This window comes from Ornithorhynchus anatinus, chromosome 12 (assembly GCF_004115215.2).
Source record: "Ornithorhynchus anatinus isolate Pmale09 chromosome 12, mOrnAna1.pri.v4, whole genome shotgun sequence".
Taxonomy (NCBI): Eukaryota; Metazoa; Chordata; class Mammalia; order Monotremata; family Ornithorhynchidae; genus Ornithorhynchus; species Ornithorhynchus anatinus.
The window spans coordinates 34,311,797-34,324,360 of NC_041739.1; the positions used below are offsets into that span (position 1 = coordinate 34,311,797).

Sequence of the window (12,564 nt, forward strand, 5' to 3'; positions counted from 1 at the left end):
TGAGTCTCCACCCTCGACTCTCTCCTGTGCCGCTGCTACCCGGCACAGGCGAGTTCTGACTTGTAGCAGATTCCCTTCCACTTGCTAGCCACTGCCTAAGCTAGGAATGGTAAGGATAGGCCTCTGCTTGACTCTCCCTCCCAGAAATTTTCCAAATGCAACGCTGAGAGGGGAGATGGATTTGCTATCTCATCTAATTCTCAACTGTGTAACTTTCCTCAGTGTTTAGTACAGTGCTTTGCACTCATGTGCTTAATGCTATTATTGCATGCACATTCGCCACATTCCATTCCTCACTTTTTGAAGTCTCTTCAAAAACTAAGCACCCTCTGTTCTCCAGTTCATATGTGACATCTACACTGTGATAAGCACAAAGAGGAAAAAAAGTACCTATACGTGCCATCCATCCAACTCCATGTAGGTTGTACATGCCACGTCCAGAACATCGATACTCCCCCATCTCTCTAAATACCTCCTTCAGTCACAGGATTAGCTCCTACATATGGAAAACCATCTGGCAGGCCCTCCTCTATCTATACTGGAAACAAAGAATTCCACTGTTCCAGTCAGTGTTACACAGTGATGCAAACCAATAGAATTGCCCAGGATCAAGCCACTTTATGATTGTGCTCCAAGTCAGTTTTGTAAAAGAATGGAAGAGACCAAACCATGGGACCCTGGTCAATATCAGGAAGAAGCAATCAGATCACTGCTTTGTAAATTGCCAGTGTTTACAGGGGAGATTTTCAATTCACCTTAACCCATTCAACCAAATATTTCGCACCCTCCCATCCTACAACACCCCTCCACCTAGAAAGTGTCTATTCACCACTCCAAATTCATCTAGTGTTTATTGAGATCAGTACACTGAATCAGAAATCTTGATAGATTGAATGAAAATGAAGCTAATCCTATGATTTTTAATCTATGAGATTTAACCAGAAAAAATGAAATGAATTATTTGTAACATTTTAGCCAATGGACTAGTTCACGGGATTTCTTTGAGGACCACCGACTGTCTGATGATAAAATGCCAAAAATACCTTTTGCAACATGCTGGTCATTGGAAATATCAGTTCTTCATGTCCCTGTTCAGTTACTTACCTAGAAAGAGGGGGAAAAAAAAAAAAAAAAATCAGAATACAATTACCTCTAGCAATCATCTCATCAGCAGTACATTTAATATGAATGCAAGCTATGAGTCTCCTACTCTAAATATTATTAACTCTGCAATCCAACATAAGTTATTCATAGAACTAATTGATCACTGAATAGAGTCTGAAGTGAACTGATGAGGCCGGAGGGAGGAGGAGGGAAGGGGAAAGAACAACTCAGCTTTTATGTTGCGTGGTATGTCAAAGGATTTAGGCAACTGGACAGAACAGGATGTGAGAACAAATAAGTAATTGCCAAATGCATTACAAACTATGAAATAATCAATTCAATAAATATTAATATTAGTAAGGAGCAAAGTACATTTGAAATTCAAAAGACTGTCAACACAACTTCTATGAACCAACTTCTTACCAAATGTTTCTGACTGTTCCAACTTACTTATGCCACGCATTTTTTGGCCAGACAAACTTGAATGCTTTATTCCAAACTGTTATGCACTGTTTTAACTCTTAATCAAATAAATAATTTATTTTAAGAGAAAGGAATTATGTTGCCATTAGAAGTGCCACTATCAAATCAATGATATTTGTTGAATGCTTACTTGGGTGCTTTCACTGCACAAGGTGTTTGGGAGAGCACTCATATGTGGATTGAAAGAGTCCAATACATGAACTAATACAGATTAATCTGGAATTGATGGAGGTGGAATAATAATAATTATGGTATTTGTTAAGCGCTTACTATGTGCCAGGCACTGTACTAAGCACTGGGGTGGCCACAGTCTCTGTCCCACATGGGGCTCACAGTCTCAATCCCCATTTCACAGATGAGGTAACTGAGGCCCAGGGAAGTGACTTGCCCAAGGTCACACAGCAGACAAGTGGCGGAGCAGGGAGTAGAATCCATGATCTTCCGGCTCCCAGGCCCGGGCTCTATCCACTTTGCCACGCTGCTCCTCTAAAGGCAAGCTGATCTGATGAAGCAAATTTCACTGATTTCTCAGGGTAGTAATAATCGTATTTGAGAGCCAACTGGGTGCAAATGCCCTGTTTAAGTATACCAGGTATTTGAAATCCATCCCCTCCCCAACATCATCCCCTAAAATCCCCGACTCCTTTTTGTCACCCTGCTTCAACTGAAAAATAATAGTAATGGTATTTAATGAGCATGCTCTGGGGCCAATGCAGTGTATTAAGCATTCAGGAAGTTACCATAGAAGCACAAGATGCATTCCTTGACCACGAGGAGTTTACACTCTAGCAGGGGAAATAGCAAGAGCACAGAACTGGGAATCAGATGACCCAAGATGTTATCCCAGCTCCATCCCTGGCCTACCCTATGACCCTGAACATGTCATTTAACTTCTCTGGGGGCTCAGTTTCCTTCACTGCAAAACAGAGATGAGACAGGTAATGATCCTCACGTTGGTCAGCGACCATATTCCATTTCATAACCCTGGTGATTAGAATATAGCAAGCACTTAAATGCCATGATCATCATCAATAGACACTTTGAGCATTTGATATTCACCCACCCCCAACCCTACAGCTTTAAATTATATATTATAAATTATTTGTTCATATCAATATCTGCCCCCACCCCCCAGACTGTAAGTTGGTTATGGACAGGGAACGTGTCTGCTAATTCTGTTGTACTCTCCCAATCACTTAATACAGTGCTCTGCACACACTTCTAAGTGCTCAGTAAATACAACTGCTTTATTGATCAATGGTATTTGAATGCATACTAAGCATTTGAGAGACTACAGTGCAACAGAGTCAGTAGAGCACTTTTCCTGCCCACAAGCTTACACAGCCAATGATGGATGTCACCGATTCATACACCGTTACATCAGAAAATTAGATACCTGGGTGAAACTGGCTGAATATTTCCCCTAATGGTTCTCATCCAATTACTTCCACAAGAGTTGCTATAGAAATGTTTGACAATCTTTGGTGGCTGATTCCATTCTCTTTCCTTTCCAATACTGACTTTCCACTGACACTAACGTTTTATTATACCCCCCACTCCCTGACGAAAATTGGCAAGAGTCCATTCAAATCTGTCACAGACATGCACACCATCTGTTCTAGGTCTTGTCATGACTTCAGAGCTCAATTTTTTTTTAAAAAAAGGTACTTTGCGAAGCGTCTAAGGACCTCTATCGACTACCACATTAATCGCATTGCATCAGTTGGGCTTTAGAGAAACTTTTGAAGGAGAAAAAATTTGCCCTCTCTGTATGAACGAGCTAGAAACCTCAAGTGGTTAGCTTTGCCAAAAGGAACCTTACCCTAAAGACTTCGGGTTCAAATCCAACCTAAGTCTGTGATGACCAAGCGTTTAGAGCCAAGAGAGTCTTAGCAAACAGCTTTTCTCGTCCCTTCCTCAGCCACCCGCTGCCCGTCTACATTAGAATCAACAGGCCCATCCGCTGGCAATTCGGCACAGAGACTGGCCACAACATTCATTCAGTCGTATCTATTGAGTGCTTACTGTGTGCAGACCACTGTGCTAAGTGATTGGAAATACAATTCAGTAATAGAGAGAGACAATCCTTGCCCACACCGGGCTTACAGCATGAGGCTCCTCCACCTCTAGAACACCAGGAAGCAGAATGGAGGCAGGACCTTTCTTTTCAGGACCTTGTGTTTTGTTTTGTTTTTAATCTATAGCATTTACTGAACCTCTGGTCTGTGCAGTCCATTGTTCTAAAGCATTTCAGAGAGTTGTAAATAACCCAATTCCTCATCAAGCTTACCAAACAGGAGAAACAGACAAAACTAAGAGGGAAAGAGAAGGGAGAGATGGATAAGTGAATAAATCTTTCAATACAAGTACATCCGTGAAAAGTATGCATATAAGGGTTACGGGAGGCTGTGAGTATTAAGTGCTGAAGAGATAAATGGAAGGATGAGACAGTTTCGTGAGAAACTGTAAGCTCCTTCAGGGTGCGGAACATGCCTGCCAACTCTATTATAATGTACTCTCACCCAAGTGCTTAGTACAATGTTCTGCACACAGTAAGCACTTCATAAATACCACTGATTGATGGTATTCCTCTCCCTAAGGACCCAGAGAGAACACTACCTTTATCTCAGAAGACATAAAACCTGACCTTAAAGGTCTTTGCATTTCATGGCCGCTCTCCCGACCTTCAAAACCTTCCTAAAAATCAACTTTGCCAAGAAGCCTTCCTTGACTAAGCTCTCGTTTCCCCTACATAATAATAATAAGAATGGTATTTGTTAAGTGCTTACTGTGTGCCAGACACTGTACTGAGCACTGGACACAAGTAAACCAAGATGGACACAGTCCCTGTCCCACACAGGGCTCACAGTCTGTCCCCATTTTACAGATGAGGTAACAGGCACAGAGAAGTGAAGCAGATTTCCCAAGGCCACTCAGCTGATAAGTGGCAGAGCCAGGATTAGAACCCATGATCTTCTGACTCCCAGGCCTGTGCTCCATCCACTACACCATGTGTCCTCCCACTCACCACCCCCCGGCCCACACACAAAACTAAAGCATCTTATACCCACCTCAGCCACACGGCACTTATGTAATATAGCCTTACGCTCTATTTTCTCTATCTGTAATTTATTTTCATGTCTGTCTCCCTTGTAGACTCCTTACGGGCAGGAACTGCAACTACCAACTCTAATTGCACTGTACTTTTTCAAGCCCTTGGTACAATGTACAATAAGTGCTCAAATACCACTGCTTGATTGATTCCTTATTCCCTAATAAATCTATCATAGTTTCCAGAGGCTGTATTTACTCCCTAACAATAAACAGGGGTGTCTCCCAACACAAGCCCATAAGAATATCTTTCTATCATGTAAATAAACCCCTGTACCTTTTCTTATATTACCTGTTAAGGACTTACTCTGTGCCAGGCACGGTACTCCATCCCTGTCCCATCTAGAGCTCAGCGTGGCTCAGTGGAAAGAGCATGGGCTTTGGAGTCAGGGCTCATGGGTTCGAATCCCAGCTCTGCAACTTGTCGGCTGTGTGACTGTGGGCGAGTCACTTCACTTCTCTGGGCCTCAGTTCCCTCATCTGTAAAATGGGGATGAAGACTGTGAGCCCCACGTGGGACAAGCTGATTCCCCCATGTCTACCCCAGCGCTCAGAACGGTGCTCGGCACATAGTAAGCGCTTAACAAATACCAACATTATTATTATTAGAGCTCGCAGTCTAAATCAGAGAAAGATTTAATCCCCATTTTGTGGATAAGGTAACTGAGGCATTGAGAAGTGAAGTGATTTGCCTAAGGTCACAGAGCAGACAAGTGGCAGAGTCAGGGATTGGAACCCAGGACCTCTGTATTCTTTCCCCTAGGCCACGGTGCTTCCCTAATTCTTTTGGATTGGAACACCGTATGGATCAGACACCCGGACTCCTAAATGCATGCACGTCACACTTTGAAAAATTAGAGTTAGATAAACAACTGTTTGAGGACAGGGACTGACTCTTACTTCTACCATACATTTCCAATTGCTTAGGACAGTGCTCTGCTCATAGTAGGTACTCAGATATCACTACTGATTGAGTTGTTCCAATATCTCCGAGGAACCTACATATTAGAGAAGCAGCGTGGCTCAGTGGAAAGAGCCCGGGCTCGGGAGTCAGAGGTCATGGGTTCTAAGCCCGGCTCTGCCGCTTGCCAGCTGTATGACTTCGGGCAAGTCACTTCACTTCCCTTTGCTTCAGTTACCTCATCTGTAAAATGGGGTTTTAAACTGTGAGCCCCATGTGGGACAATCTGATCACCCTGTATGCCCCCAGCGCTTAGAACAGGGCTTTGCACATAGTAAGTGCTTAACAAATGCCACCATTATTATTATCTTCCCAAACTCATAGTCTTGATCTGCCTGGCTATCTTGATAACTGTGGCATTTTTCAAGAGTTTGGTCTGCCAGGCATTGTTCTAAACAAGATTATCAGGTCAGACACTGTCCTTGTCCCCCACGGGGCTCATGGGCTAAGTAGGAGAGAGGCCAAGTATTGAATCACCATTTTTACAGATGATGGAACTGAAGCCTAGAGCAGAAAGTGACTTGTCCGAGGTCACCCAGAAGGCAAGCTGCAGAGCTGGGTTTGGAACCTAGGTTCTCTGAGTCCCAGGGTAGTACTCTTTCCATTAGCCCACGCTGCTTCTCAATAGCCTATTTTGTGGGCATGGCTTAGTCATTCTTAAATATCAACGGAAGATTCTGTTCTGCCAGTCACCAACTCATAGCATGTATTTGTGCCCTTGGTTTACTCCCCTCTGCTTATCCTCACCCAGTAACACCAGGGCTGGATTGACCCAAGGATTCACACGCAGACACAGCACACATACACACATTCATCCCATGTTTTGAAGAAATAATAATAATAATGGTATTAAGCAGTTACTCTATGCCAGGCACTGTACTAAACGCCGGAGTGGATACAAGCAAATTGGATCGCACACAGTCCCTGTCCCATGTGGGGCTTACAGTTTCAATCCCCGTTTTACAGAGGAAGTAACTGGAGCCCAGAGAAGTGAAGTGATTCGCCCAAGGCCACACAACAGATAAGGGGCAAAGCTGGGATTAGAACCCATGACCTCCTGACTCCGAGGCCCGTGCTCTATCCACTAGGCCGAACCGCTTCTCTGTATAACACAGAGCTTCTCAGGAATGCACGTAGTAGCTTTGCACATAGTAAGCGCTTAACAAATACTATTATTATTATTAAATCATATCTCTGGTTTTAAAATCTTTTTGGGGAATCAGGGGCCTGGAGGAGCGAGACCCCTGTGAAGTGAAGAAAAAAAAAAAAATTGGCAGCCCAGCCCAGGAGGACTGCTGGAAGTAAATTTAGGAGGTCTCCAATCCAAGCATCCCCCTTGTCAATTTAGGCCATTAGATCACAGCTGGAATAGAATAGATTATTTTTACAAAACAAACCTCTTGCTAAACCGTCTCTTCAGCAAATGGATACATGCCAAAAAATTGTGGGAATTATCTGAAAGTAATTTTCTACCCTTTTTGCAAACTTGCTAATGAGCACCAAAATTTAACAGCGCACAACAATGGGAAGTGAAACAAAACAATATCGTGCCTCTCAACCTGAAAAGTTGTTTTGGTCCAGTATAAAGTTGCTGATATTCATTTAATTTTAGACAGGATTTCAAGTCACCAAAATCCCAGTGGTCCCAACAGACCAAACAAATCTCCCTGCTTTCAGAGCCCTTCAGGCTGCTCTTCACTGGCCCAGAATCTGCTGAGCTTCCCGGACAGAACTCACATTATTCCCGTCTGAAAGGAAAAACTCGTTTCTGGGCCCTGGCACGCACACTCATTCTTCTCCGAGAGAACCGAGTCAGTCAAGTACAGCTTAAGTGTTCGCCTCTTCATTGTGGGTCTGTTAGGATACAAGAGCCTTATAAAACCATAGCGCTGTCCGGTTCCCTCCTTGGCTGGGTTAAAAATGCAGCTCTTGGTCTCTTTCAGACCCCCAGTTTAATTTGGCTCTCCTGGCCTCTGACTGTGAATAGCTTTCCAATGATGAAATGCACCGAGCCTCGGTGTTTTTCCTCTTTCAGGCACAGAGCTTTCTTTCAGGGTTGGCTGAGCAACGACGATGGAAACCATCTACCCCGGACGAAAAACTGCACGGTTTAGCTTCGCTTCCCCCAAGTTCCCTGATCTACAGAGGAAGCCTTCTGTGGAGAGGACAAACCTCCAACCTTGTTTCCCACTTGATAGTTCAAAATTCTTCGACAGGATTTTCCCTGACTTTTTTTTTTCTTTGAGGTTCATTTTCCCTCCTTCCCAATGTCCTACCTCTTCGTAGCCGACAATTACTCTCCCCAACCTCCAAAACCATATTGAAGACATAACTCTTCCAAGAGACTTTCCCTAAAACCTCATCTCCTCTTTTCCCAACCCCTTCTGCGTCATCCGGATTTACTCCCTCTATTCACACCTCCCTCAGCTCCACGGAACTTGTGAGCATGTCCATAATGTATTTATATTAATGTCTGTCTCTCCCTCTAGACTGTGAGCTCACTGTGGGCAGGGAATGTGTCTACCAACTCTGTTGCCTTGTACTCTCCCAAGCTCCGAAACCTTCCCCATCTGCCATTTCTATGAAATGTTGATATGTAGATTTGGGTCCATGCAGAAGAAGCTCAACGCTACGTGTTACGGGCAAATAAGCACTGTAATTTATATTCATTCAATAGTATTTGAGCGCTTACTATGTGCAGAGACCTGTACTAGATATTCACCCCACACTCAGTCTCATAGCACTTATGAACATATCCTTCATTTATTTATATTATCTTCCCCCTCTCCAGACTGTAAGTTCCTTATGATCAGGGAATGGGTCTACCAACTCTGCTGTATTGTACTCTCCCAAGCATTAATATAGTGATTTGTGCACTGTAAGTGTTCAATAAATACCATCGATAGATTGTTAAGTGTTAAGTACAAACTATGTGCCAAGAACTCTGGGACAGACACAGGAAAATCAAATCAGGCTCAGTCCACACGGGGCTCACAGTCTAAAGGGGAGGGGAACAGGCACAGATGAGGAAACGGGCACAGAGAAGTTAAGTGACTTGCCAATGGTAACACGGCATGACTCCTTGGGTTTTCATAACAAACACATAGCTGAGTCCATCAGTTTGAGGCTCACAGGGACTACTGATTATCTTTCTGCCACTCGGTCCCTAATTTCACACCTCTAGTATCCTTGTAGTTAGTATGTACAAGGATAAGTATACTGTGAGCCCCAAGTGGGATAGAGATAGGGATGTGTCCAATCTGATTAACCTGTACCGACCCTAGTGCTTAGAGCAATCCTTGATACGAAGTAAGCACTGAACAAATAACATAATAATAATACAAGCCACATACTTCTACCAGTGAAATGTCTCTTTTTTTTTTTTTTGTACGGGCAATTTCTTTCACGTCTTAAACCTCCTTCAAGTCTGTACCTGTTTCTGCATTATACTACTCTAACTGGATGCCATTTGAAAACTAAGCTGACCTCTGAGACCGGCCTGAGATATACCCACAGTCACCCGACCGGAGGGAGCCAAACCAACTCTATTTTAGAAAGGTCCGCCAGCTCCTCTGTCATTCAGCAATCGCTACATGCTCTTCGTTGTTCATATACGGGCAATGAAGGCCTTGTAGTTAGAGGCCGCAACTTGCAGTTATAGCCCCAGTTTGCACTTAACAGGGACTAAACATCTCACCCAAAGTTTCCAAAACTTTCCCCACCTGCCATTTCTATGAAATGTTACGTAGATTTGGTTTCATGCAGAAGAAGCTCAACGCTATGTGTTACGGGCAAATAAGCACTGTAATTAATTTATATTCATTCAATAGTATTTATGGAGCGCTATGTGCAGAGACCTGTACTAAGCGCTTGGAATGTACAATTCGGCCACAGATAGAGACAATCCCTGCCCATCGACGGGTTCACATTAATATCCGTCTCCCCCTCTAGACTATGAGCTCGCTGTGACAAGGGAATGTCTATCAAACTCTATTATATTATTTTGTACTCTCCTGAACACTTAGAAGAATGCTCTGCACCCAGTAAGCGCTCCACAAATAAGACTGATTCGAGCTTCATCTCCGCCTAACCAGGTTAACGCTGAGCCACAAATCAGTTTTCCTGGAATTCATCTTTCCAACCGCATAAGACAAAAATACCATATTTCAGACTTAATTTGCAGAGTAGAAAGGAACGAGGGAGTAATCAAAGCTTTGTTCATTTTCTATTTTTCAGCCACGTGAATGAGAAACACTGGCATTTTAACCGCTATCTAATCATAATCGCAAACTGCTTCAATCCACAAGCCTAATACTTCCTTTACTTAGGTGCAGTGAATGCATGTGGAACAAACATTAACTATACAGTGGCAGCTCAAGCTTCCCAGTGAAACACTTGCGACTCATGGTGAAGGTGAAAAAGTTGCAGGGAGTTTGAGCCCTTGAGCACGTGGACTATGCAACTCTCTGAGGCCAACGTTGCCTACCCACACCAACCAGCCTAGACGACAGAATGCCCGCTCTTACCTTCCTGTGGTCTCTCTGGATAGGGAAAAGAGGGAATTAAAATGGCACACAAGCTGTGTGTAAATTTTTATATGTTTTCTGGCTTTTCTTTCAGCAATTTCAGCCTGTTTGTATTTTAGAATTCTCTTAACTTTTTTTTTTAAATGCGTGCGCGCGTGTGTGTATACGCACACACGCCCTGTTCTTCCATAATGCATGTTCTCACTATGCGTTTTGGAAAGAATGCTGTTAGGGAACTGGGGAATGCTCCTCCAACAACTATTTCTGTCTGGATAGAAAGAGATTCCAATGTCAAAAGAACCTATTGTGTGCATGTGTGTGGCCCTGGACAAGGCACAAATGCTATAATGTGAGTTTCACTTAATGTGGGGCTGATCAGGAGTGTAGCCCTTCCCCCCGTTATAGGAGAATGGAACATGTGCAAAGGCACACATTCACAAATACATGGGCTTGTTCTGTGTTCTCAAAGATGAAAATCTGGCTTCCGTCCCCTCCACTCTACCGAGACTGCTCTCTCTAAGGTCACCCATGACCTCCTTCTTGCCAAATCCAATGGCTCCTACTCCATTCTGATCCTCCTTGACCTCTCTGCTGCCTTTGACACTGTCGACCATCCCCTCCTCCTCCATACCTCATCTCACCTTGGCTTCACGGACTCTGTCCTCTCCTGGTTCTCCTCTTACCTCTCTGGCCGATCATTCTCGGTCTCCTACGCCGGAGCCTCCTCCCCCTCCCATCCTTTAACTGTTGGAGTTCCTCAAGGGTCAGTTCTCGGCCCTCTTCTGTTCTCCATTTACACTCACTCCCTCGGTGAACTCATCCGCTCTCACGGCTTTGACTACCATCTCTACGCAGATGACACGCAGATCTACATCTCCGCCCCTGTCCTCTCCCCCTCCCTTCAGGCTCGCATCTCCTCCCGCCTCCGGGACGTCTCCACCTGGATGTCGGCCCGCCACCTAAAACTCGACACGAGCAAGACTGAGCTCCTCATCTTCCCTCCCAAGCCCGGTCCGCTCCCAGACTTCTCCATCACCGTGGATGGCACGACCATCCTTCCCGTCCCGCAGGCCCGCGATCTCGGTGTCATCCTTGACTCGTCCCTCTCGTTCACCCCACGCATCCTATCCGTTACCGAGACCTGCCGGTTTCACCTCTATGATATCGCCAAGATCCGCCCTCTCCTCTCCACCCAAACGGCTACCTTACTATTACGGGCTCTCGTTATATCCCGGCTAGACTACCGTGTCGGCCTTCTCTCCGACCTCCCTTCCTCCTCTCTCGCCCCGCTCCGGTCTATTCTTCACTCCGCTGCCCGGCTCATCTTCCCGCAGAAACGATCTGGGCATGTCACTCCCCTTCTTAAACAACTCCAGTGGTTGCCCGTCGACCTCCGCTCCAAACAAAAACTCCTCACTCTAGGCTTCGAGGCTCTCCATCACCTTGCCCCTTCCTACCTCTCCTCCCTTCTCTCTTTCTACCGCCCACCCCGCACGCTCCGCTCCTCCGCCGCCCACCTCCTCGCCGTCCCTCGGTCTCGCCCATCCCGCCGTCGACCCCCGGGTCGCGTCCTCCCGCGGTCCCGGAACGCCCTCCCTCCTCACCTCCGCCAAACTGATTCTCTTTCCCTCTTCAAAACCTTACTTAAAAATCACCTCCTCCAAGAGGCCTTCCCAGACTGAGCTCCTCTTCCCCCTCTACTCCCTCTGCCATCCCCCCTTTACCTCTCCGCAGCTAAAGCCTCATTTTCCCCTTTTCCCTCTGCTCCTCCACCTCTCCCTTCCCATCCCCACAGCACCGTACCCGTCCGCTCAACTGTATATATTTTCGTTACCCTATTTATTTTGTTAATGAATTGTACATCGCCTTGATTCTGTTTAGTTGCCATCGGTTTTTATGAGATGTTCTTCCCCTTGACGCTGTTTAGTGCCATTGTTCTCGTCTGTCCGTCTCCCCCGATTAGACCGTAAGCCCGTCAAACGGCAGGGACTGTCTCTATCTGTTGCCGACTTGTTCATCCCAAGCGCTTAGTACAGTGCTCTGCACATAGTAAGCGCTCAATAAATACTATTGAATGAATGAATGAATGGAACCCTTACATACGACTACGAACACAGCTGCAAAGACCAGTGAGGGACTGACCTTTCCTCCCACAATATTGACAAATAAAGAAAAATCCTTGTTGTGCTAATGGGTTTGCCCTACACTAGTCCTGTCTGTTTTTGAGGCTGCTTCCCGGCATCCAGCTCTTCCCGAAGACCTCGATCAAAGCGAGTAACCCATCTTCTGATTTCTGCCTATTAGACTGGTTTATCTCCCGCAGTCTCCCAACGGTTCACGACCCTGTCACACTGGTGGAGACTGTGCTTGACCATTATC

At 45.2% G+C, this 12,564-nt stretch overlaps 1 protein-coding gene across 2 annotated transcripts in view; it reads right to left on the bottom strand.

Moving 5' to 3' along the window:
- The window catches only part of ANK2 (ankyrin 2), a 576,252-nt gene that overhangs the window by 438,370 nt on the left and 125,318 nt on the right, over positions 1–12,564 (bottom strand). The window contains exon 2 of one of the 2 annotated variants that reach the window (XM_039913763.1): positions 1,044–1,104. The exons of the other annotated variant lie outside the window; for it this stretch is intronic. Within the exon in view, the coding sequence (XP_039769697.1) occupies positions 1,044–1,064 (21 nt within the window). The 5' untranslated portion in view covers positions 1,065–1,104. The remainder of the gene's footprint in view (positions 1–1,043; positions 1,105–12,564) is intronic. 2 annotated transcript variants of the gene reach the window in all.